The sequence below is a fragment of the Sturnus vulgaris genome, chromosome 11 (assembly GCF_052056855.1).
Source record: "Sturnus vulgaris isolate bStuVul1 chromosome 11, bStuVul1.hap1, whole genome shotgun sequence".
Classification (NCBI taxonomy): Eukaryota; Metazoa; Chordata; class Aves; order Passeriformes; family Sturnidae; genus Sturnus; species Sturnus vulgaris.
This window is the reverse complement of record NC_142253.1, coordinates 7,615,878-7,642,348: the sequence shown is the minus strand read 5'-3', so window position 1 is coordinate 7,642,348 and position 26,471 is coordinate 7,615,878. Positions and strand designations below refer to the sequence as shown.

Below are 26,471 nucleotides of genomic sequence, written 5' to 3'. Positions count from 1 at the left end.
GAAATACCGAGAACTCCTGCACAGCTACCAATATCTGCATTATAATATCTGCCACGTTGCAATAATATTTTGTAATTTAGGCCCAAGGACATAAATTCAGGAACTGCAGTATAGTCAATAAACTAAAAAATTGCTTGGTGTGGATAATTATGGCACTGATCTTGCATTACATTTTAACCCACATGAGACCCTGCTGACTTGACAATGTTAGTTACTTCCTTTTCTTGTAATGTATGTTACACTGCTTTGGTCTAGACAGTGGCCAAAGAGAAGGCCATGGATCTATTCCACTGTGTCATGTCCTATTTTACAGTGCAGCTCCTTGAGCAGCACTGTTTTACAATACAGCTATTTAATAACCACTAACTAGTTTGTATTCCTGGAAAAATCCAGGAGATGCACTCTAGGAGGGAATGCTTTCAAAGCTTAACTCCAGTTTGGTAGAATTGGCTGCTAGCATTTTCTTCCTTTTTGTTATCAGTTAAATTTTTGCTGTGAATTGTGTATTCCCCTTGGGTTTTATAATGCCTGACATTTTATTGGGGAGCACAGGGTGGTGGAGAAGGTTAGGAAACTTCCTTGTTTTCAGTTGTGGCAGTTTCTGGTTTAATCTAGATAAACTAAGAATCCTAATGAGATGTGTCCTATGATTAATTTGTAGCATTTTGCCTCCTGTTAATTATAACCTGCTGTCTGGGGAATAGGTAAGAGAGGGCAAAGTCTTGCATAGAATCAAGCATTTGAAAGAATCAAAATATATAAGCTAATTTCCAGCAACCTATCTCAAAGAAAGAGGCATCTCCCAAAGGCCCTTTACACAATGGGAAAGCTCTTATTTTCTGCAACATCCTAATGTCTGTGTGTTGTTTGAGATGCTGTCAGCTGCTGCAGACATATGGCTCCAATTGATTTGTCCTGACAATAACAGTTACCAGCACTCATTTCTCCACACCAAGAATGAGGCACATCTGTTATAAATTTGTTGACTGTCAAGGACCAGTAAATACCTATCTGAAAAACATCCTTTTTTTGTCTTGTACTTCTCCCACCCTCCCCACCCCTCTGAAGCGTGGTTGTGGCCTGCTGTCCAAGACTGGCTATTTAAAGGTCATTTCCATGGAATGGTGTATATCACCAGCATTGATTTTTATCAAGAATATGTTGCTGTGAATAAATAATTTCTAAGTACACTTTCTCATTTTATTCTGGGAATTCTTAGTTGTTCAGAAAGGGTTTTGGAGTCTGGTTGGTTTTCTACTTGGATGGTGATTTTGCCCCTTAGTCCCATTTCAGGCTATAGGTGATTATTTTAGTGTGTACTTTTGTCTTTGAATGCCTAAAATAATTAGTTTTATTTTGAGTCTGGGCTAGAAGATTCCTGCAAACTATAGTGGGAGCTAATAGAAGTGAAAAAAGGCATAATGTTTTGCAATATGGCAAATAAACATAGAAATGCTTCTCCAGGATAAAGTTACTCCTCTGCCACCCAAATCCCTTTGTTTTGTTCACATCTTCTATGGGTCTGTTTTGTGCTTGAAAGCCTGGGTGCACCTTCTGACTAGTGCAGTCTGTGAAATTCTTTTATCACCTTGGGTTTAACTTTGAAGGACAAATTGATGCAACTGCCTGGATGGAATATTCCACTGGCACTCAGGTCTGATCCTGCATTTTAATTCTGGTTTGACTGATGGCCATCAGATGATACCAGGTAATGATTTGTCTTCTCCTCACCTCTGTTTTTCCAGTGCTGACTCTCTTTGCAAAATGCTGTGGTATCTCACATTGTGCAGGACTGTGTCAGAGCACTTTTAGCCAGCTGTGAGAAATCCATGACGTGGTGGGAGCAAGGGAATGAAACTTTCCATTGTAGGCTCTGATGTGTTGTTCCTGTTGCTCTAATTCCCCAGAATCAGAAAATACAAACATCTATAGGAGGTTTATTTCTGTTGGTGCTGCAAGCAAGAGATTCCTGCCTTCCAGGTGGAAGGGTGAGAAGGATGGACAGGCACTGCAGATGTTTTGCTTCTTCTCTCACTGGCACAACTCATTGGAGGATGATTTCTGCTCCTTTGCTCTGCCCTGGCTCTAATAACACAGAGCAGTAGCATCTACTTGTTACCCTCCTCTTCAGCAGGAGGGGTGTGCACCTTGGCTTAGGACCTTTGCCCTTGCACTATGCAAAGATGCAAGTTTTGGCTTGGCAGGTGTATTTGAGGCTTAATGAAGTTTAGTTTTGACTTTTCCTTGAGTTTGCATAAAAATGATAAAGTTTCCTTTCCTGCTTCTCATTCGGTAGCACAAGCTGGCATTCATAATATTGCAAGGGAAATATTAATTTAAAAGAAAAATCCTTTTCCTCCATTTTAATTAAATTTAAAATGAAGAAAGACATCTCTATTCCTCCTCTGGTAATCTTTCTTTTGTTTTTAATACAACGTGTTGTAACGTCATAAATAGAAATGTAATCTTATTAAAAGGCGTGCAACAAGTGCTACTTTATTAAAAACTTTACCAGGTTGAAATATTAAGGTAACTGGCTAGAAATTGCAGATTCTTTACTAGGGCATAGTCATTCTTTTAAAAAGCAAATTAAAGTAGATATATTTTCAAGAAGTGAAATTTCTGATAGTGACAGCTTTTTATGAGCATATTCTGGCACCGCTATATATTTTAATTTTTTTTTCTTAAAGTGCTAATATTTATTCAAATGTAAAGGTAAAAAAATTAAAAATATTTTTCTACCCCCTCTTCCACCTGTATGCTGCATTGTCTGTAAGTGGAGTACAAACAAAATTATCTTAAATCTCAATTTGAGTCTCACCTGGCTTTTGTATAGTACAAATAAACTTACATCAAGCCAGGGCCCTTGCCTGTGAATGATATAGTGTGTGTAACTCCTTCTCACTTACTTAATTCTACGGGGCAGAAATGCAGAGTCTGCTGAATATCTCAGCTGCCTCAGACTTCAGTGGCAATTAAGAACTTGCAGCTCTTTCAAGGATTTTTTTCTTTCCTGACTTGATATATTCCTTACTGTGACCTGAGAAGCACCTTTTTCCTTTTTCCTTTCCTTACCTATACTGAAAATAATGAATAGTTATTGATTACATGTTGCTTAATGGGCTCTAATAAATTTACACTTAAAATAAAATTCTGTAGTGGAATGTTTCCAGCTAAATCAGGGTCTAATTCCTTTGCATTAACACCACTCTGCTGCAGCAGAGTGGCTAAAAATTGCAAAAGCAGCCTCCTGCTCCTTGGTTTTTTTTTGTTTTTGTAGTGTTTAGACTTAAAGAGTGGGTTCCTGGTAAGAAAATGTGCAGTGCCACTGCAAGTCCTGACTGGTCCCTGGCCCCATGTGCACCTGTCCATGTTTCTGTTGCTGCCTGGCCTGCTCTGTGTTTGGGTGCTCTGTTCCCTGCCCTGTCCCCAGGGTGCCCTGGCAGAGCTGCTCTGCAGTCCTGGCTCCTGTCCCTGCCCTTCTGCTCCACCTGCCTGGAGCCAGGGGAGGCTGCTCTGTTCTTGTCCCAAAACATTTTGTTTTTGTGAGCAGTGCTGTGGTCCTGCTGACCTGCCAGACCTGCCACCTGAATGTGCTCTGCAAGCCAGACCAGACTGTGGCTGAGAGTTTTGTGTTCTTTCTGTGCAGCATCCCTCAGGAATGGTCCTGCTGCTCCACTCCCCTGCCCACAGCTCCCAGGCTTCTGTCCCTTAGCAGGCTCTCTGCTGCTCTTGTATCTCTTTAGAAAGCTGGTGGGATGACTCGTTTCCAGGCCTGTCTCTTTGAGTCTGGGACTGGTTTTCTCTATTCACCAACCTCCTTCGCTTTCCCTGTGGCTCAGTCTTGTCCCTGATTCCCTCTCCCTGAGGCTGGCTCTGCCCCTTGCTGCTGTTCAGTTTGGAAGCCTCAGCTGCTGTGTCTCTCTTCTGTGTATGCTGTATTTTTTGTTTGGTTGGGGGTTTTTTGTTTGTTTTTTTTTTTTTTCGATGGGGGTGGTATTCAGTGATTGTTTTGGGCTTCCAAAATCCTGGCAACTCCTACTATCCATCTTAATAGGATAATGACTTGAGCCATCTCAGTTGGAAGCTAAGCTTCTTGCAGTTTCTTGGTATTTCAGCAGATCTGCTTTAACTTCTTATCTCGTGTTTGTATCTCCTCTTTCCCATCAGAGCAGGGCAGTAAACAGAGATACAGTCCATGTGAGCAAAGATGATCTTTGTATATGCTGTGTTAAGATGGATCAGATCAGTTGCCAATTGTGCTCTGCATCAGTCTTTAGATTCCTGCACCTTTAAATCTAATCATATCCAGTAGATGATATTTTCTAATCATTGTTACCTTTTTTTTGTAGCTGTTTCAAGTCCTGTGTTCAAATTGGATTTGGTTGTCAGTTGGCAAGTAGCTTGGGTATGTGGATGCCTTTGTGATACATCAGTTTGTTCATCAGAGAAAATTACAATGTCAGGAGTCCTCTTCCTCCCCCTCCCTGAAATTCTGATACATGTTTTGCAGAAGTCATGAAAGGATTTAAATCCAAAGCTGAAAAGCCTGACTGGAACTGATTGCTTTGAGCTTCTTGTTTACAAAATATGAATTGGGGGTTAAAAAAAGAAAGACAACAAGAGGTTTTCTTATGAATAGACTTACTTCTGATTTCTCTAGCAAAGACTGTGGTGTGTATGGAGAATGTAAAAGAGAATAGCAATAAAAGCATACTTAATGGTGAGCAGCCTTTTTTGAGGAAAACTCATTTTTGATAGACTATGCAGTATTGATAGAAGTTCTTTGTAGTTGTAAGATGCAGCTTTGCTGATCCCTGTCATGGAGAGAAGGAGGAATGTTGTCACAGAGCAAACACTGTATGTTTTCAATATTAAATGCATTTGTTATTTAAAAAGTAATTTCCTAATTTTAATATATTTTAAAATTGCTTAGAGTAAGAGAAGATATCTGTTTTGATATGAATATCTCTGTTGACAAACTAGAACACAGAATATCACCATGAAGAAATCATTTTAAGTGTTGCATAAAAGGGTGAATCTGTTTTTCAACACTGGCACTGGCTATCTGGGAGATGGAATATTCTTACAGTTCATAGTGAAAGCATAAAAGCAGCATCAAATACAGAAATAACAACTGTGGAACACATGTGCACTCTTTGGAATTAACTCGCCTGGGGGGAGTTATTTTCTAGACTAATTAGACTTTCTGTGGGTATTGAGGACCATTCTGGGGCTTTCTGAGTCAAGTGGGGACTAAGTACAGAGCTGTATTGTAATTAAATAGCCAAGCAATCTGCTTGGGAAGTGAGAAACCTGCAGCAGCCAACAACCTTGTTTCCTGCAGGTGGGCTGAAGCCTTCATGAGGATTCTTATAATCCTTACTAAAACAATTGTATTTGTCAGGCTGCAGGCTGTACACCGGATTTCTCCAGCCTTTCAAGGCACAGCGCTTTTGTTGTGTTTTTCAGTAATTTCAGTGCTTATAATAACTCTAGGATTAGTAGCACTGCAGATGGGAGTGGGCAGGGAGCAGCACTCCTGGGCAGAGGTGCTCTGGGGAAGCCAGGGCTTGGATATGGAGTGTGCAGCTCTTGGCTGCTTTCCACCCATGCCACAACTGAGGTGGCTCCTGAGGCTGCTCAGGAATTCTGGGTGCATCTCCTGCTGGCCTGGCACTGGGGGACCTGCTGAGATGGATCAGGAATTTTCTGTGCCTCTGTCCCCTGGCACTGGGGGACCTGCTGAGATGGATCAGGAATTTTCTGTGCCTCTGTCCCCTGGCACTGGGGGACCTGCTGAGTTTCCTCAGGAATTCTCTGTGTCTCTCCTGCTGATCCCATGTGCTCTGCTCCCAGCCAGAGCTGATGTGCAGTGACACTCCAGTAAAGCTTGTGTTGTTTCCAGCACTTGTGTGCACTGAGCTCCTCTTCTCAAAGCCGCCACTTGCTTAAATCGTGGTGTTCATTTCAGCTCCCCCGGGCCCGGCAAAAGGTGAAAGCATCCCTTTGTTCCTTACAGAGCTCTTCATCTCCTCCTCTTTCACTCTTGTGCTGTAAGAGCCCTTCTTGCCTGAAGATCACCATTTCTGAGTACTCTAAAATGTATCTCTTCATGAGGCTTGTTATGAAAATTGATGTCTGAAACAAGGAGCTAGAGGGTGGAGTGAGGCACTGGAGGCTGGAGATGCTGAGGATGAGCACACCCAGGCAGGGCTGAGCAGCCTGGCTTCAGGCTGCCCCAGCCAGCACAGCATAGGAGGGCACAGGGTTGGTGTTAAAGGTGCTTTGAGTCATCTCATGTGTCGTGTATCATCCCCTGTTGTCTCTCCCTCCCCAGCCCCAGGTCTTAGATTTTTTGCTAAAAATGAATTTTTTTTTTTTTTTTTTGAGTAATAGGCCTCAAACAGCATGTGGCACTGCAGTGGCAGGCTTGCCAAAAACTGTCTAAAACTGAGTTATTGCTTCCAGTATCTCTGTGCATGTGGCCCAGGATAGCAATTGTCTTTTTCTGCAGTGGTATTGCAGCATGAACTTTCATCTAATTCATTATCCACCCTAATACTCAAGTCTTTCTGCATTACTGCTTTCTAAACAGCACTCTCTCACTTCATTCCTGCACTGATTATTATTTCTCCCCCACTGCATAGCCTTACATTTATCTTCAGTGGAATGTCTCACTTACATCAGCCCATTTCACTGAGCTTGCCAGGCAGCTGAATATTTCTGAGACATTCTTGTTTGCTTCTCCTCCCCTTGGTTTAGCATCATTTACATTTATGGAGCGTGGGGTTGGCTTTGTCCTGCAGATGTTCATTGGTTGGACAGGAAAGAACAATGACCCTGTGCCCCCTCAGCCTGTGCTGCATACCACCACTGTGTCATTAAAGTGAGCACCACTGCCGGTAATTTTGGTCTATTTACTTCATCTGAGCTCTGTTACTGCTTTTTGTTTGGTTGGTTTTGTGTTTTGGGGGTTTTTTTGTGTGTTTTTTTATTTGTGGTTTTTGTTTGTTTGTTTTTGTTTGGTTTGGTTTATTTTTTTGTTCATATTCTTGCTGCCAAAGGCCTTAATGCTCTTGCTCTTGGTAGTATGAGGTTCTGTGTCAAGATCTTTATTGAATTCTCTGGAGACAAATGACCGACAAACCAAGTATTAGCTTGGGATTCTAAACAGCACCAGACCTTCCTGCTGGGAAATTTCCAGAAAAAAAAGTCTTGCCTGGGTGAAAAAACCAATGAGAAACTGAAAAGCCAAGATGGAAGTTTGATTCAGTTTACAGATCAGCTCTTTATTATTTAGTGTCTTCTCCCTTTGAACAGTGCCACTTATTTGGAAGGAGAGAGTTCTCAGAGTGGTGGGTCATGTTTTTGGGGCATGTATCCCAGACTAACAACTTGTTCAGTCAGCACCAAAAAAAATCTCTATTTATGTCAGTTTCCACTTTAGATTTATATTTTGGGAAATAAGTGTGGATGAAACCCTTTGCTACAAAATCTGTATGTAATGCAAGCTGTCAGCATAAAAAAAAGATGATAAAAACCTTGTTTTGTAGATCATAAGCCAAATTAAAAACATTTCTACACAAATAAAAATGAGTGTTGGCTTGCTTGGTTCTACTCAGCTTTTAAGTTTGATCCCAAAATAATTGTGGATCTGGCTGGAATTGCTGTCACATGCTGGAGGCACTAAATCTGGCTACCTGGGCACTACTGATCTGTTTCAGCACAGAATGGTGCAAATCTCAAGTTATTTCTGCTCAGTCCAGGGGAGCATGCACATTTATGCTCTTCCATCTTTCCTCCAGGAGATTGTGCAGCTGGAGGTGGCGAGACCTGACTGCAAACTGAGAGGAAGACATCTCACAATGGGACTAGAGCATTTCTCCTTTCTTTTCTTAAATAGTTCTTTATTGAGCTTTCCACCTTCAGCATTAATTTGAGAGCCAGAACCAAATAACCAGCAAGAGATTGATGTGGCCTCACTTTATTTCCCACAGTCGATAAATTGTTAAATGGGCCAAAGGACACAGGTTAAAAAAATCATTTTGTATAAAGAATGAGGGATTTTTATTAGATGATGAGCCCCTGTCTGTGAAAACTTGATAATGGGGCATGTTTGATGTCATGTCATGCAGTGGAGCAGCTCTGTTGGCTTCATAAAGAGCCTCAGTGTTCTCCATGGGACGGAAATCAGCTGGATCCAGCTTTCTGCTGGATGAATGCTGGGTGTGCTGCTCCTTCAGAGTTAGAGGAGGGTGAGTTTGGAGGGATGCCTTGGAGTGAGGACTCTGAGCCCTCGGAGCAGGGAGTGCAGAGGGGAAGCTCTTGCACAACACAATTGTCCTCTGAGGACTCTGCATAAGTTTAGCAAAGACCCTGGTTTGTAGGTAGATGTTTGTCTCTACTGGTGGAATGCAAAGGGAGTTTTAATGGGATGAAAAATGAAATTATAGGCTGCTTACAGGGAGGCAGGAATATGTCTGGAACGATGGCAGTGGGTGGACAGAAGTCATGCACAAAGCAGGTCTGTGTCATATGGTCCTTGCTATGGTACTTTGGATGAGTCTCTTTTTTTTTTTTTACCAAGATACTTCATGTACTTAGGGGAATCCATTTTGAAAATGTAATAAGGCTATACTGCCACAAATGCTGGCAGTGGATACAAGCAAATTATTTCTAGAGCAGAGAGCTGGAACTGCTGATTTCGCATAAGTTTGTGTGTTTTTGTGAGTACTGCTGGATTTAGTGAAATGATAATGGGTATGATTCTGCATTAAGCAAGGCACTGGAAGTACAAAATACTCCATTAAGGTCACATTTATTTGCTGTTCAGAGGGTTCTCCTTTAACACCATGCGTGCTGCAGCACCTGATTATGTGAGAATAAGAGTGAGATGGGTGGTTCCAGCCATGGCATTTTCTGTTGGCAAAATCATTAAAGTTTTGGTACTTGCAATAAGGCAAGAAGTGAAATAAAGCTCCCTTTTGCCATCGTTAATCCATTGTACAAACTCCATTACACATGTGTGGGTTATACATGTCCCAGATAAACCATGCCATGAATGAAGAGAGCAAAGCAGCCCCTTCTCAGAGTGCCTGGGCTGATGGATTCAAGTCTCTCCTGCACAAATATACTGGGCTGCCTCTGGATTCCAGCTTGTTCCAAGCCTGTCCTTGGGGAAACAGTGCAGAGGGGTTGGAGCTGGTGTGTGAGCAGTGACTGTACCCCATATCTGGGTTTTCATTGCCTCTGCTCACTCTGACCAGGTTGCCTGAGATACTGGAGAATTGAGTTTATCTGTTTTCTCCCAAGTACCTGCTGTGTTTCTGTCAGTACTGGCTGAGAGAGCATCAGCTTCCCTGTGGAGGTCAGCCTTGCACATGAACTTCTGCTCTGAAGTTTTATTTCTATGTTTGCATCACTCATTGCTGCAAATAAAATCCAGAGGTGACAGGACCCTTGTGAAGTGCAGTGGGGAGAGAGGATGAACAAGGATGAGGATTCTTCCTTTTAAGAAATGCAGATAATGATGGTTAAGAGGAGTCTGAGGGACTGTGAAGGATGCACTCACCAAGAGTTTTCAAGGTCACAGAGTTTTCAGGTGCTCCCAATTATTTTTCTGTCTGACTACCAAAATCAGAAGTGTCTAAAAGGACTCCAGTTTTCAGAATATAATGTGCTTCTTTAAGGTATCTTAGCTTAGATGCCTAGAATGCTAGTCTGTCTGAAAACTTTGTCTTAAAGGTAAATGTCTATTTCTGCATTCTGTATTCTCTGGGAAGTGTCAGAGAAGAGTTTGGTGAAATAAGGGCTTTACAAACAGCTGGTTTTGATGTGTCTGCAGTTCCCAGAGTTGGGGGATGAGTGTTCATTCATCTCTTCAGCTGTTGCAGTGTGATGGGAACAGCTTCCTGAAGGAGCACTGCAGTTATCTGGGCTATTTTCTCTGCCCTTTCTTCAGGGGGACAAATACCAGACTGGTTTGTTTAGTTCTTTTTTCATTATATGTAGCTCACACATGGGTAGATGGGAGCTCATGTTCCACAGACTGAGAACCCTTAGTCTCAGGGTATTCTGCAAGTTGTCTGGCAGAAGCTTTGCTGCAGGGCATCGCCCTCCTGGAAGGGGCAACATTGCAGTTGGATTATTTTGTGTGGTTTTATCTTGAGGTGGAGGTTGTTGGCACCGTTATCTGGCTGACTGCTTATTCTGAGCACAAGTGCTGCAGGTGATGCTGGTTGACATCAGTGGTCCAAATTTACCAGCTATGTCACATCTTGCACAGCTGATGCCAGCAAAGTGTAAGCCATGAAAATGCAAAATCAAGCCCTTTCTAATCATTGAACAGCATCTGTCTCTTCCTGGCCTCCCAAGCTTCTTTTTCTGAGTCCTCTTAATGGAGCATCATTAATGCAACTTGAAGTTGCCTCACTGTCTTGTTAATGAGCTTTGCTCATCTGGCTTATGAAGGCAGGCAGGCTGAGAGCAGGAGCTGTGGGAACTCGTGGCTGGTTTGCTTCTCCTTGGAAGGGCATCTGCTCTGGGGACAGTGGCTGATGGCACTGGCACCACTGCACAGTGCATGCCCAAGGTCTGCTTTGGCATCAGTCTGGCTCTGATGGAGGAGACTTTCTTGTCACCCTTAAACTCCATCCCTTCTAATACGAGGAAAAGACTGTGCTGCAAATCTCTTCTCCATTGCTTGTCCACACCAGCTCTGCAGCTTTGGGATTTGCATTATGTTTATATATTGGAGTATTACAAAATTGCACTGCATTTAACTTATGGCATTGAACACAACAGGTTAGCAAGGGTCACACCTAGGGACTGCTGTATTCATGTTTGGGATAAGAGCTTTTAATTCTGCTAGTTAATTTAATCCCCACAGTTTGACAGCATGTTCCTTAGAATATTTTTCATCTTCAAATTGCATTCTGCTGGTTAGTTCCTGTAGAGGCCTGCTGTGCTCTGCATTTATGTTCTTGTTCTTAGGATTTGTGCTATTACCACATCATCTATCAGACACGTGAACACCAGAGAATGAATGGTGTGAAAAGTCTCCATGTCAGTTTTAGGAATAGACCTGTGGATTCCACTCACACAGGAATGAAGGGGCTGTTTGGGTGACTGTCATGTGGGAAAGGGACATATGTCTCTTGGCAGATGTAGCATCTGGGTATCTGTTATTTCACTTAAGTTGTGAGAAACTCATCATCTTTCACTCTTATATTTCATTAATGGAAGGCTGTGAAAATTGCCTGTGTGTTCATGGGGGAACAGATTCTGGCTTTTATCTGATAATCGGAAGAAATCTCTGCAGCATTATCAAGGAATGAAGTCTCATTCAGAATATAATTTGTTAATGCTGTCTGACTACTATATGTTGTTGTAATTTCCATTCCTCTTTGGCAAGATATAAAATAATCTGCAAAATATGGAGATCCATGTCTGAAAAGTCTGTTTAAAAGTAATGCACTATCAAAATGGATTAGCTGTGCCTGAAATATTTCTAGATTTATTTGCTGTCAAAGGGTGGTAAAATATTTAAGGCAAATAGCCTAGTTGTGTTTAGGAATTTGACCATGAAAGAGCCTAGGGAGATGAATTTAAATGTTATTTATACTAATTGTGCAAAATATCTTAATTGTCCAATATTATAAATTTATTATCTATCAGTTTCCTTCCCCTTCCTTTTTTCTTTCCTTCTGGCTCATTTGGCAACATTTATTCTAAGAAATTGCCCAGAAGCCTGAACTCGTTTCAGCAGAGCGTGTGTGTGTTACAGTGCATAGCATTGCAATGTCTGCAGCTTACCTGCTTCTCTTTAGCACAATCCAATTAAAATACAGTGAAGGCACCTAGATAAAGGTGCTGCTTTTTTCTGGGTGAGGCTTGCATGAAGCTTTAGGCTTGCAGATGGGTGTCTTGGATCACTCTTCTCTTTATCTCCATTTAAGAGATGGTATAAAAGCCCTTCAAGTAATGTCTCTGTGCTTTCATGCCTTTTTAAAATGCAGTGCTGTGCAGTCTTCAAGAAAAGAATGTTTTTCTTCATTTTGAAAAGTTGCTTTTCTGCAGCCATTGATTTGATACAGAACTAATTGCTAGAATTCCTTATGATTTAGTGGTTTTTTTGTTACACACTAACAAGATCTTTTCTTTAACTCCTCTGTTTTAAGTGTTCTCATAGCGTGACACTACTCCAGACTCCAATAGTCAAGGCTCTGTCTCCAAAGGCTGGCTTGTAGCTCCACGTTGAACTACTCAGTTAAGAAGTTCATGCACATTAAGGACTAGGAATAAAACCGTGATTCAGCTGCTACTATAGTCCACGGTAGCAAGTCAGAGTGATTATGAGGTGGGCAATGTGTGTACCTTTGAATTTGTCCCATTTTAATTGCAACGGCTGAAAGCAGATTTTTGTGCAGCCCTTGCCTTAAAGAAAGCTTAAAAGAATGTGAGTGTGGCACACAATCTAGTAAATCTACCATTATAACTGATGACTTCACCATTCAGACATAACATATCGATCTTAAAGGATTTTTCTTTCATAGCTGATGGCTTGATACCTTTTAAACACTAATGCCGAGGGTATAATCTCTCTGAATAGTGTAATAGCTTTACATTTAAGGTAGATTGGGGATAAAATTTTGTGTTTCCATGTGAGCTATGAATACCAGTAAGGTACTCAGGCAGGAATTACCTTATCGTACCTTTGAGGGCACTTATCAAATAATTTTTATTGGAAAGTTAATATGTTGAGACAGAGTGAATGGAAAGCTGCTCAGGATGCTGAGTGCAGCCAGCATTGCATCGCTTTTGCCGTCTGCAGATCTGTGGCCGGGCTGATTCATTTAGCACATCATCAAAAATCATGTAGCGTTCAGCGCTGCTTAAAATGATATGAAATTGTGTGTAAGGGATTTCTCCATGCTGGCTTTGAAGGATGCTGTCCTCCTTTCAGGGCCCAGCACGGCTCCATGGGCTGTGTTACACCCAGCAGACACCGATGCTGCACCGGCAGCCAGGGGAGCTGCTCAGGATTTAATTCCACACTTGTGTATCTGAGTGTGCAATCACTCCCTTTCTCTTTTCATCGTGTATCTGCAAGCCTCGGACCGTATTTGTGGTGTTCATCTCTCCTCTGCCACCAGCAGTGGCATGATGGATCAAAGGAAACCTTGCAAGGCAAGGGCTTCTGCTGTGCCTTCTCTTCATCCCTCCCTCCTGCTCTCTGTGCCTCTATTCCACCCCTCTAATTCTGCTGCTCCATGTTGAGCCTTCTTGGAGCGTGTTCCTGCCCCTCCTATTGTCCCGATTTCCACTTCCCCAACTTTTGCAGGGTTCCCAGAAGAGAGGAGCCTCTCCTGGCTGTAGGACCAGCCTAATTGCTGGCTTTTCTCCAGCATCCAGCTCTGCAGGAGTGGAGCAGGAAACCACTTGGCTGCTCCCTGTTCTGGAGCTGTTAACTGTCTCCCAGCTGAAAAAAAGACTTGTGGAATCCTACAGTGATTGGTGCTAATATAACCTAAATTTTTTTCTCAGAAACTTAAACTTTTATTGGTGTTGTCAGGTTGTTTTGGTCAGAAGGTGCATCCCCACCTCCACCCCCAAATCTGGAACAAGTAGTGATTCTACCTGAAACATAAAGTTGTTTTTATTCCTTTTTTGAAAGAACTTGATTTGAATGCTTCAGCTCCTCCAGACTTTTATCTGAAAAGCCACTGTATGCTCTGCTCTGTACCTTGCACCTCCTCAGGATGAGAGAGTCCACTGGCCCCAGTTAACACCAAAGAACAGAAGCACCCCAAGATTGAGTCTGGTTTTCTGATGGCTTTGCCAGTGTGAGATATGGTCAGCAACATCTGTTTGTTCACTAACACAACAATCCTTGTGTTTTCTTGGAGTGTTTCTGTGGCCTCATGAAGAAATGCCAGGCTGTACTGTAATGGGCTGAGGGAGGAAGGTGGTGGTGTGGCAATGATTTTGGGGCAAAATGATTTTTGCAAGAGCCAGACCATGCCCTTCCCAGTTGACAGCATGGCCAGAGATCCTGAGCTATCAACTTTTCCTCAGTTTTTGCAGCTTCCCCAATAAGTGTATGGCTTCTCTAAATTGCTGATGACTACTGAATTACTGCATATTTATAAGGGGATTATTGACATTAATGTTGGGCTATCTAGCAGTGAGTGGTGCAGGATTTTATTTAGAACAGGATGTGCCAATTTGTTTCTTTTTCAGTCCTACAGAAGCTATTTAGCAAGTAGCAAGTCTCTTCCCATAGTTTTGTACTTGAGCTCTCTCCTGGTTTGTAACATCTTTTATGGTGGAAATTAATTTATGTACAGCATGTCTCTTTACCTTTTATAAAGTACAGATAAGTACACAAATCTATTAAGTATCTATGCAGAAAACTAAAACTGTGTATTTTCATAAGAGTGTCAGGTTTATAATTGCATGAATAAGGTGCTGACTGAAGCAAATGTTCAATTTCACATTAAAGTTAGGCATTCATAAAGTCTTGGATTTGCATAATTTAATTTTCTGCACAGAAGACACTGAAGATCAGTGGTATGATTAATGTCCATCCCATGGTTACCATGAGGCTTTTTGATGGTTTCAGCTAGAAGGGCAGAGGTATTTACAACCTGAGAGCTTTTGCACTGACTCGGAGCCCCTATACCTTCAACAAATACAGATTATTTAGACTCCTTGCCTTTCTCTGGATGTAAAGGCACACAGGAGGGCTCACTGAGCACTTGCAGGAGCATGAGTTTGTTCTTTGAAGGAGGCAGTGTCCAATCTTCCTCCTGCCTGAAAGGTTCAGACTTTTTCAGCAACAAAAATCCCACAATTACTTGCCTACTCTGTAGAGAGAAAGCTGCTTTTATTGTGCAACAAGGAGAGCTTTAGGTATGTTTGTCAGCACATGTGATTTTTAAGTGAATAAGTGGGCCATTTTTTTCTGATAGCCTCTCCAGCCATCTGCCTAGGCTATTTCAATTTTCTCTTTCTCAGGATTTTCATGGTCTCTTATCTTTGTTCAGTTTTGCGTTTTTGTTTTTTTTTTTGCCAAGAATGTTTGGATCTCCACATCCCACACCCGTTCTTTCCTGTTGAAATGACTGCCTGTTGCCTCCCAACCACGTAGACATATAAAAGTATGAAAAGAAAAAAAAATACTAAAGTAAGATGTTTAATTTAGTATTTTAGAGAGGAAAACAAGGTATGTGAGGTCACGTTGCCTACAAATCCTGGTAGCATGATGTGTTCCAGTGTTTGTAGTTCACAGCCTAGGGTGAATTAACATTTAGAAAGTTGCCAAGGAATCTGGAGAACTCATTCCAATAGCACAATTAGTACCTTTGCTCACACAAGAGATGATTTGGCAGGGGCAAACCTGCACTGCCTTTTCTGAAATTGCACTTTTCCTAGCACTTCAGGATTCCAAAACGTGCAGAAATCCACCTTGCACAGCGAAGGGTGTCCACAGAGCTGTGTAGCACTCAGGGATAACCTTGGGCACAGCAGGCTCTCTGCTGCTGTGGTGCAAGTGTGGAGCCTCCCAGAAGCTTCTCCAAAGGGAAAGAAAGGCAAATTCTGAGTTACTGGTGCATGATGTTCAATAAAGTCCTGTTCCAGGCTTCTCTCCAGCCCAGCTGTAATTGGCCTGGGAATTGAAGGGAATGCAGCACTTGGTGACTGCATACGGGTAGCAGTGCTTTATGGGGTTTTCTGAAGCTTTAATTTGAATTATTCAGCTAGTTCCTTACTGATCAAATAAGTGGTTTGGGAGAAGTTGGGCTGAAATTTCCATAAAGCCATTTGGTGCATACTTGTTTCTCACATTCAATGTCTATGGATCTAAGGTGGTTTTTGTTTGTGTGCATTTATTATGGTGCTCTGAGAAATGTAGTTGAATTTATTACAGACTTTCTACTGACATTTGTGAATTTACACACCTCCACTTTGGTTCAATCAGATGCATAGAAACAATAAGCCAAATATGCACATGAAAAGCCCAAATACCCCACATCCTCATGGAAGCAATTCATTCCTTTACAGAAGAAAAAATAAAAATTATTGGGGGTAGAAAAGAAAAAAAATCCTGGGTTGGAATGTAGGATGTGAGTTTTATTCTTGTTTACTTGAATTTACACCTTCTAGCTTGTGGGGTTTTACAAAGATTTCTCCATTCCTGTCCTCTTCCTTTCATGCTGTAAGTCATTGCTGTGGCACATTGGGTGTTCTGGCAGGCATACCTTGGTAGTCACTGGCAAAGTAAACTTCTGGTTCTAAACAAAGAAAGTTTGGTTGTTTGTCAAGGCTCATATTGTTTGTTTGTGTACATCAGAATTTCCTTATGGAAATTACTGGAATTGCACAGGCATCCAGAACCAGAATAATGGCATCAGTGAGTCCTGGCTTCACCTTTGGATGGGGGAGGTTTTGGGAACACGCCTGTTAAATTCTTTTAAGCAACACCCAATTTTTAGTGTGTGCTCAACAAAGATTTAAGCTTCACTCTGTAACTCCAGGGAGCCAGTACCACTTTCTCAACGATTCCTGCTTCTTTTGTTCCCAGCTCTGACCGAAGGTTACGTGGGCTCTCTGCACGAGAGCAGACATGGGAGTTCTGTGCAGATCCGGAGGAGAAAGGCATCAGGGGATCCTTACTGGGCATACTCGGGTGAGTGGCTTGTCTTCAGAGCACTAAAACATGAAATGTCTCCAGAATCAAATTGTTTACTTGCTTTTTATTACTACTCTGCTCGGTTTAAATTAGTTTTACAGTGTATTTTCTTCTTCTGCCTTCCTTGCAAATTCCCCCTGTGCACATGCCTTCCTTTCTTGCATTTCTGCCATTTACCTGCAGGATTTGCCTTATTGTTCTCCTCCTCCTTTCAGTCTTGTTTTAGTTTCTTGACATACCTTTGGTCAGGCATGCTCCCATACTTTTCTTTGCTCTTCTGGTCCAATCAGTACACTCCCAAGCTCACCATCTGCTTACCATTTTGGACCTTCTAGGAAGACTGTAAGCATCCATATATATCTGTATCTATATCTATCTATCTCCAGACTTTAAAAAAAGAACAACAACAAAAAAACAACACCCCAGAAGTCTTACAATTATTTGTTTCTGTGTGTTATTTTTGTGGTGCTGTATAGTGACAACAATGAGATTTGTCAGTGCATCAAGCCAGGATGTGTGGTGCTGACAAGACAGCACACTGGAAGGGTGTTTTATTGTCTGTCCCACTGCTTTCATAAAGTCTTATGGAAGAGCTCATGTACCTGCACAATTTTGAAATGCCACAAATAAAAATACACTTCAGAATGATGTCTTTGATTTGCTGGTTGCTGTGTTCTAGAGATGGTGTTAATAGCTATGTTGATTCTGTAGAAGAGATTCAGTATCTAAAAAGTTTCTATGAAGATTTCAATCATTCTATTGAACTTATGTGTGCATTTCTGGAAGATCTCAGATATGTTTCAGACATTTCTTGCTTGTCCAAGAGGGCTAGTTTTAGCTGAAGGAAAAATATTATTTTTTAAGAATGCTGATACCAGATAAATATGCAACTGTTACTTTTTGACTGCCAACACCCCTCTTTTATATAGACCATTTATTTCATTTGGAATGAATGATTATAGGTAAGTGTAGAGGTTTTTTCCATCAATGTACACAAGTTATCTCTGTTAGATCTCAAAATACAATCTATCTCATTTGCAAATGGGGTCATACAAGTAAAATAAATGTAAACATTTTAGTAATGAAGGACAAATGCCTACTTTTGATTTTCAGCCAGTTCAGCCTGTCTTATCTGATGCCGTTTTGTCCATATTTGCTCACTGAGGGGACCAGAGGTAATGAAAATGCTGAGCTTCTGTGTTTAGGTTGAAATTGGGAATAAATGGTGGGTGGCAGAGCCCAGATACCAAACAGATGTTTGTTTCTAGCTGAGCATAATGAGGAGGATGATCATGTTATCTGTTTTTCTCCTTGCTTCCCCATTCCCCAGAATATTTCCCAGGAACCCTGAGCAGGGCTTGGCTAAGCACTTTATGTCCTAACGTTTGTCCTGTGGGTAGGGTTTTGGACATGCCTAGGAAGTTTACATCAAATGAGCCTGCAGAGAGGGGAAACTTCACTCTGCAGTAAGCAATTAGCCTGTGTCAGTGGTTTCCAAGCTCTTTTACAGACATTATCTGGTAGGCTGCCTCCCTCCCCTATCCTCACATGGTCGGGCCAGCTCCCCTCCAGTTATTTGTACAACAGCTGCTGGCCCAGCCCCAGCAATTATGGGCAGGGAAGGAGGCTCTGCTGGGCTGGGGGCTGGTGGATCTGGACTTTCTTCTAAGGGATTTTGTCAACAGGAGGAAACAAGACCAGGATAGCTCCTGACAGCCATCAGTGGAGAGCTTCTGCTGAGCCCAGGATAGACCATGTGTGTTAGGCTGAGCTATGGCTTTATATTGATTTCAGTTGAGCAGAACTGATTTACAGCAGCACAGGTTTCTCTCTTTTTATGGCTGTGCCTGCCTGCTCGCAGAGCTTTTGTATTTTTGGGCTTAAGTTTTCTGTAATAAATCCTGTGGTGGGGATGGAGAGGTCCAAAAGCAGGGGGCCAGTTGTGGTTTTCCTGCTTGGGGGTGGAAAAAGGGCACAGCCATGCAGAGAGCCCTCAAATATCCATCTTTCACAGGATGTATCTGTCCTGTATTGTGCTTTTAGATTAATTCCTCTGTAGGCTGTAGGAAACCCTTCTGCTGCTCTCAGCTCTTGTGGAGGGAGAATGATCCAGGAGTTGGTTTAAACTCTGGAGATCAGGAATTTTCCTGGTTTTATGAATGAGCTATAGCATTACCCAGTGCTGCCTGGTCATATTGATCCTCTCAGGCACAAGAGTTCAGAGAAGAGAAACTTCAGTCGTCGATCAGGTGTTGAACAACCCTGGGACCTGTAGCATTTGTATAATGCTACACCCCTAAAGGTGCCTGTGACAGGAACCTGTGAATTCCAGTTGTGCACAAAACTGCACCACACTTCTCTTTTCACGGGCTGGAAAGGAAAGGATTTTAAGCCTTGTAAAATAACCCTGTTGTCTACAGACACAATTCTGACTATAACATTTATTCTAGTTCAGAAATAAAACTTGCAAAAGTAAAGACTAGATAATTAAATGAAGAAGGCCCGTTTTGAATTGGTTCTGTCAAAAAGACAGCAGGAAACACAATCAGCCCTTTAGAAGAAACTTCATTAAGTCTCTGCTAGCAGCTCTTTAAACCAAATTCAGAAGTGAGCAAACGCTGAAAACAGAAGTCTAACTTGTCTTTAAATAGAAACAGCAAGACTGAACAGAGACTGAGATCTCCTAGATGTTCTTTTTAGGATTTTTAAGAAGCTCAAACAACATTTCTAGGGAGAATTCTCTGTGCATGTGTATTCATGTATGCTTTGGCCAAGTATTTATTCCATTATTGTGTCTTATAGTTTGCCAAAAACTTCCTAAACTGAGACTGGCCACATTACTTGTAGTGCATCAGAAATGTGGAATAGGCACAGTCACAAAAAGTAGGTGTGGATCCTGAATGTGCTTCACTTCAGTCTTTGCTCTTCCAAGTAATTTTTCTGTTAGGCTGATCACTGAATGCACAGGTTTGAAATTATTTTTAGCACATCTTTGTTTGCCACAGAACTCAGTATGTTTCTAGTACCCATCACAGTGACAGATAGTAGCAGTTCAGGTGTTTTTTCATCAGTGTGGACATATTTTTGCAAATAGTAAACTGGTTTTTAAACAAAAAAACAAAACAATACTTGAAACAGAAGCCTACAGAAATATGCAACTGAAACATTACTAGATCCAGGGCTTTCTGACTGACCCTGCCTTGTGTAATGTATGCTCCTTCACAGAGCATCACATGCCAGCCATTTAAAGATGCCTCTCAGTGTCAAGTGTTGCGTCTGTCAGTGCTCAGAACACCTTGCAGGGAATCTGAGCAGACCCTAGTTTGCCTTGCAGTGGCCCAAAAAATGAGCAGCTTCAGGGTCAGGGCCTTAGATGGAGATTACAGTGTGAGATGCTGATGCAGATGCTTTTACCTCTGGAGGACCTGTATCTACTCATCCCTGTTCTTTTGAAAAGCTGTTGTGTAAAATTAATGTGACGATCATTGCATGAGATTGTGGAAAACCAGAAGTAGCAAGGGGGCTTACCCAAATCAGGAAATTACCTTTTGGGTCTTCAGGTAAAAGATGTGATGTCTAATTATTCCCAGTGTTAATTTTTGTAGTTAGTGGCATGGAATGGGTCTGCACTGTTCTGGGGCAGGATGTTGTAGGTGTTGGTGCTTTAATCACTGGAGTTTCCCAGCTGAGCTGGGCTGCTGGCACTGGCAGGGCTGGTGTGCCCTCCTCCCCTGGTGAATGTTCTGCTGATCAGCTTCAGTGTTGTGAGCTGACTCATTCAAGAAATACTCTTTTGAGTAATCAAAACCATTTGGGCTTCTCAGAGAACAAAAAATCCTTGGCTGAGGATGTAGATGTGTTCTTTTTAGATGTTTATCTAACTGTGGCTTTGCAAAGAGAATCCTGTGTAAAAAAACTCATACAGTTGTTTTTTTTCCCTTTAATCTTATGGTGTATTCAAGGCATCTCTTTCCTCTTTGTACCTTTAGTCTCTCATATTCTATGTGAAATTATTGGCACTGCTTATAATGCTTCTGTTATTTGTGCATGTCCTTACTGATGTTTTTTTCTGTCTAAAATGTTGAATCCTTTCTCTTCAAGATTCTGTGCAACTGCCGTGAGCATTAGAAGTTAATAGAAGAAAAATAGGCTTTACAAGAGTAGAGATGACCCTGTGAGTGGGGAAAGGTGTCCATTAAGAACAGGAACTTTGGCCATGCTGTCAAGCTAGTGGACACTGTCAGTGTGTGAATGCTTTGTCCTACAACACTTAGGCAGTTATTGCTGTCCTTTAAGATGCTATTATTTAAAATATAACCGGTGGTGAATGTAAGAATCGAGTGTTATTCTCAAAAGCAATTGCTGGCATTAAAACAGGAATGATGGGTAATGGTTATTTCCTGAAAGAACAGCAAATGGTGTTAACTGTGATGGAATGTAACTTGGAATATCCTTTGTAAATGTGTGAATTTCTCTCTTTGCTTAGATTGTTCTCATTTAATAAGCTGCTAATGTGAATTGGACAGGAAATAATCAGCACATAGTAAGGAAAGCATCAAGACTTATTGAACTGAGAAGTAACTAATGGGCTATTTGCCGTGGTCAGTATTTCACTCCTTCAGTCCCTCAGAATAATAAATCTCGATATTGACCAAAACTCTGGCACACCATGTGTTCAGTTATCATTCCTCTGTAAAAGTACTCATAAAAAAATGCAGGATAGTCAAAATGAGGCGGTTCTGGCTCTCTAGCTTTCTCACTCTTTTGAGCTGACTTTCTAAAGAGGAGCTAAGCTGAGAGAAGTAGGAAAAACATTGCCATTAATATCTGATCTGATCAGTAAACTGAGCTTTGAATATTTTTATCTGCATTCATCAGAGATGAATAGTAGTCTTCAGTGAACCCTGCTGGAACCAGCTGCAAGGCATTCGTTTCCATATGCATCTTATTAGTGGAACAGTTGTTCCAGAAATCAATGCTACACTCTTTCATAAGGGGAACACAGGAAACCATGGCTTGAGAGTTTGCTGCTACTGTCTGAGCATGAACCCTGACTTTGAGTGTGCACAGCTAAAGCAACTGCTGTGTGTTTTCTCAAACAAACAGGAATTACCATCTGTATATTTTGATTGTTTGTATTCTGACGTTTCTGGTTCATGAGTCTTCATGTCCACGACACTGTACAGATGTGCAGGAGACACATCTGTGCCTGCAGAATCTGCATCTCAACTGAGCACTACTGGGAGGATGTCAAGGAGAATGCCTTTCATCTTTCCTTAGCTATTCTGCCCCTGTGCAGGAACCTGTACAAAATACTATCTTTTGTTAATGTTCTGAGAATGAAGCAATGAGCTGTCACATTCCTATCCCAGAGAACAGGATACATCTTCCTAACCATAGCATGAATAAGGAATTCACAATCACGCTTGTGTTGAGTATTTACCATTAGCAGTTCCCTGAGGAGAGCCAGCCTTGCCAGGAGCAGCCTAAGTAGTCTGTATCATTTTTACTAAGCCATATTGCTGGGGAACACAGCTCTGATTGAGAGTCTTGTCACTTACTTTGTTTGTCTATTGGCAAGTTTCTAAATAATCTGCTAAGGAAACCTCAGATAGTAATTTAGTTTCTACTTAGACACAGACACGATTTCATTATTGAATGCCATTAATACTGTTTACTCTCTCTCTTGCCACCTTTTCTTGTGTGCAAGAAAACTGTTTTTCCAGTTTTTATTCCAAGTACTGTCATAGTCAATCCTGGTATATCCAGTCTATATTGAAATGCTTGACTGGATTTTTAAAAGTAAGATGCAGATATGGTGAAATTCCCTTTTTTCTTTTCTTTTGGCAAGGTTCTCACTAGAATTTGATTGGTTTTCATGCTTAAGTGCATTAAAGCAAATCTCTGATTTTTGAGTATTCTGAATTTTTACTTTACTGTTTCTTACCCGATAGGCCATTGGCAGATGAACAGCTTTGAGAGGCTGAAATATAAGATGTGCAAGGAACCAATCCCCTCAACTTTCACTCTTTCATGAATTTTTTTCCCCAGCACAGAAGTATAAAATAACAGCAACAGATGTGAGATGAAATCTTCAGAGTTTCAGAGACAGTTGTTCCAATAGCGCATCACAAGTATTTTACTTTGCACTGCTGCAATGCTAGCTGTGGCAATCTCCCCTCACACGAGGGAGCACAAAGAGCTGCTTTAGCTGGGGAGGGGAGACCTCTCACTTCTTTAAATGTACTGTGCTTTTTGTTGCATTTTCTTTCAATGTGAACACTGGGACATTTGTGGAAAACCTCTGGAATTACAACAACCAGTGCACTGTTTCAAAGGACTGAGATTGTGCTGAAGTGCAGCAAAAAGTTGTCCGTTTAGTTGATCTCTAGGCACTGAAATAAGCAACAGGATAAAATATTTGAAGTTCTTTAGACATAAGAACACGTGAAATGCATATATTTTAAGCATGCAAAAGGAAGATGGAGTATTTGGGTAGCAGCTGTGATACAAGCTCAGCAAATGGACTGGAGAATACTCAGAAAGTTGGAACCTGCTGTTTTTGAGGTTCTAGAATGATTGCAGTGATACATTGGAGTTCCAATCTTGATTTCATATGTAACTGAACACATGTAGGAGAAAAAAGTATGTGAACAGCAAGGATACTTCAGTGAGAAACAAAGCAAGCACGGAAGCTCTGAATAGTCTGGTAGTGTGTGGATTAAAAAGAAAAAACAAGTAGCTTGGCACAAACATTATTGCAATAGTCCAAGCATGAAATAATCAAGGAATGAATCAGAATTCTAGTTGCAGGATATAAGCAGAGTCTTTGTATGAAATGGCTGAGCCAGGCCAGTACTGCAGTTGATGCAGTAGATGTAGAATTATCTCCATTATTTTTGCTATGTCAGATGGCTTCTCTGTAGCTTTCTAGTCACTGCTCAGAAGATATGTTTTTTTTTCAGTATCTGTGCCCCAGGAATTGCTCTATCTCTCCACTTTCCCAAAAGCCTCCATCTTGCAGAATGTGGTATTGCAGATTTACGGTTTTTCATCATTATGATCCCTGAAAAGCAGCCCCTGCCTGCACAAGGAGCAGGTCTGGCACACTGGGCTGCCTTGCAGGGCTGGGCATTCCACCAGCCTGGGCAGCTGCTGGCAGGTCTGCCATGGCATACAGGTGTTTATTGTGGCTTTATTCTGTGTCAAATGTCACATGTCTGCTGGAGAAAGGAAGAATCAAAGAGAGTCTCATCTAGATCCTTTGGTCTGCAGAACGAGTGCTTAGCAGCTGAAGGAATTGAATTCTCACAGTGTCTCTGAGGTGGATGTGGGGCCTGAGGGGCAGGGCAGTGTAACTTTGGGATGCACAACAGAGTGAGAAATTCCCTGCAGGTCCCAGTGCTGTGCTGTGTCTCTGAGGCCACACATCCCACCTTGTCAGATGCTAATTGAGGAGAGCTTGTTGCCTTGGAGACTGCCTCCTTTGGGGGACACCGAGTTGGTAGCACAGCTGCTGTGAGCTCCTGAGCTAGCAGAAGGTCTTCTGGAGGTGATCAGGCTATGGAGCTTAATTCTTCCTTCACCAGCAAACTCCATTTCTCCTGTGCTGGTTCTTTGTTGAAGCTCTTAGTCTGTTTGATGATTTCAGTGTTTTCCAGTGAGTTTGAGGAAGATCACATTCTTTTCCTATTCAATATACAGAACATTTGGCTTTAAGTTACAAAGTTTTTTTAAAGACTGCATGTGCCTGAAAAGTTGGATGGGCACACTTTTAACTTGTCAAATTAAATAAATATGAACTCCTGCAATGGAGTGCAGAGCTGTGCATATAAATTACATCCTTAAACAGCACTTGAGTGATTTTCTGGAAATGTTTTCAACTCTCCTGAAATTTTAAGGGTCATCTCTGTAGCCTTTCTATCTGAGGGAGGCTATTGGCACTGGAATGATTTATTGAAGAGGTATGTTGCTCTGCAGTGTAAAAATAATGTCAAGCCTTACTGAGAACCTGAGTATCAAGCTTCTGTTTTTGTAAAGCTGGGAAAGCAAGTGGATTTAATTCAACTGAACCCTGAATGAATGTTTCCTAAGTGTGTGTTCCCATCCATTTCCATCTCTTTACATTGTCCAGTTGTGAGATGAATGGGACTGTGGGTTGATAATGTTTTCAGGATAATTAGGGAGATGAGTGGTTTCATTTGTGAAGAATTAGGAACCCTTTGTTCCTGTTGCAGAGATGTAAAGGTTGGCACTTGACCTGCCATAGTAAGGGCTGGTGGGTATTGCTTACTCATGGAGCCCTTGTGGCTGAACCCTCAGTAGAATGAAATACTTTTGAAACACGTAACTCCTTTAAAAATATCTAAGACTCGACCAGCGAGTAACTCTTCCACTGATGGAGTCTTTGCTGCCTTGAGCATTGAGCAGCATCTTCCTCCATCTCCATCCTGCCTGCTTCCTTCCCAACAGAACTTGCTGGGTTTAACCTGAGCCAGTCTGTTCTGGCCATGGCTGAAGTAAAGCTCTCCCTGACACTCCTGTTTGAATGCAGTCTCACTCCATGCACGTTTTCTCCAGGCTGCTGTGGGATTGCAGCCTTGCAGGCAGGTTCACAGACACATCTCTCCTTAGCACAGCTGCTGTGGCTGAGCTCATGCTGTGAGCACAGCTGTAAAGGGCACAGGGAGGCTGGGTGCCATGTCTCACATCACCACCCCAGTGTGGCTGAACTGAGGTCTCTGATGCTGGCCCAAGCTGCCTTTTTTAGCTTGATATAAATTAAAGCATTCAGGCCAACATCTAAGTTGTGCAGCTGACAGAAAATTCAGGAGAAGCTGTTCCACATGGGTTTCTTGATTTCTGACTCTCTTGTGAGGTTTTCTGAACTGTCTTGGTGTATAAATTTCCTCAGAAATGAACAAAAGAGAAGTCCCTGCAGCTGAATGCCTGAAAGTGATGAGTATTGGCATGTGACTGCAGTTTCTGTTGCTTTCCTTCTGTGGAATAGTGAAACAAATGCTTCCTGTGTGTCCCAACTCCCCATAATGCACTCACAGCTAGAGCTGGGGTGACAAAAGTCCTTTAAATGTTGATCATTTGCTTTTGCACTGTGGTGGGTTGGGACCTCCCAGGGCCCCTCTGCTGCATTTTACATCATCTGGTCCTGGAGCACTGGGGCCCATCCCGTGTGTCAAGCTCCTGGATGAACAAATCACTAAGTGGACACGCTCAGAATGAAGAAGTGGAAGTTATGGGATTTGCTTTGTGTTTGTGTGAACGTATTTCCCAAGTACAGAAATAAGATTTATCCAGAGGTAGCATGCAGTGAAATCATGGAGAGTTTAGATCACTTCATGTTCAGTTTTTCATGCTGTCTTTTGCTCCTGAGATGTGTCTCAGGCTGCTGCTGGAGCTTCTGGCCCCTTGGGCTATGAAAAGCCATTTTACATGCCAGATGCTAGTCTGCTCCTACCCAGAGGTGACGTGAACTTTTCAGAGAGATTCCAACTTGGAAGCTTCTGTGGTACTTCAGATCGTGTTTTAAATTTATATTTCTTTTGCTGGAGACATGAAATTGAGACACTTATCTTCATGATACACTATTAGCATATGCTGATCTCTGAGGAAGGGGATTTGCTCTGTGAAAGTGTGTGCAGAGAATTGGATGTGACTTTTGTAAAGGGCTCAGTGCATGTAGTTCAGTTACTGCTTATTTTGGACAAGGGCTCCCCAGATGCCTGCAGGACATAATTGCTCTCAGTGCAAACAGAAA

General features: G+C 41.9%; 1 protein-coding gene across 1 annotated transcript in view; it reads left to right on the top strand.

Annotated features, from left to right (window-relative positions):
* Positions 1 to 26,471, top strand: part of PTPRG (protein tyrosine phosphatase receptor type G) — a 389,517-nt gene that overhangs the window by 69,479 nt on the left and 293,567 nt on the right. The window contains exon 2 of the mRNA XM_014872991.2: positions 16,589 to 16,693. Coding sequence (XP_014728477.2) covers positions 16,589 to 16,693 — 105 coding nt within the window. The remainder of the gene's footprint in view (positions 1 to 16,588; positions 16,694 to 26,471) is intronic.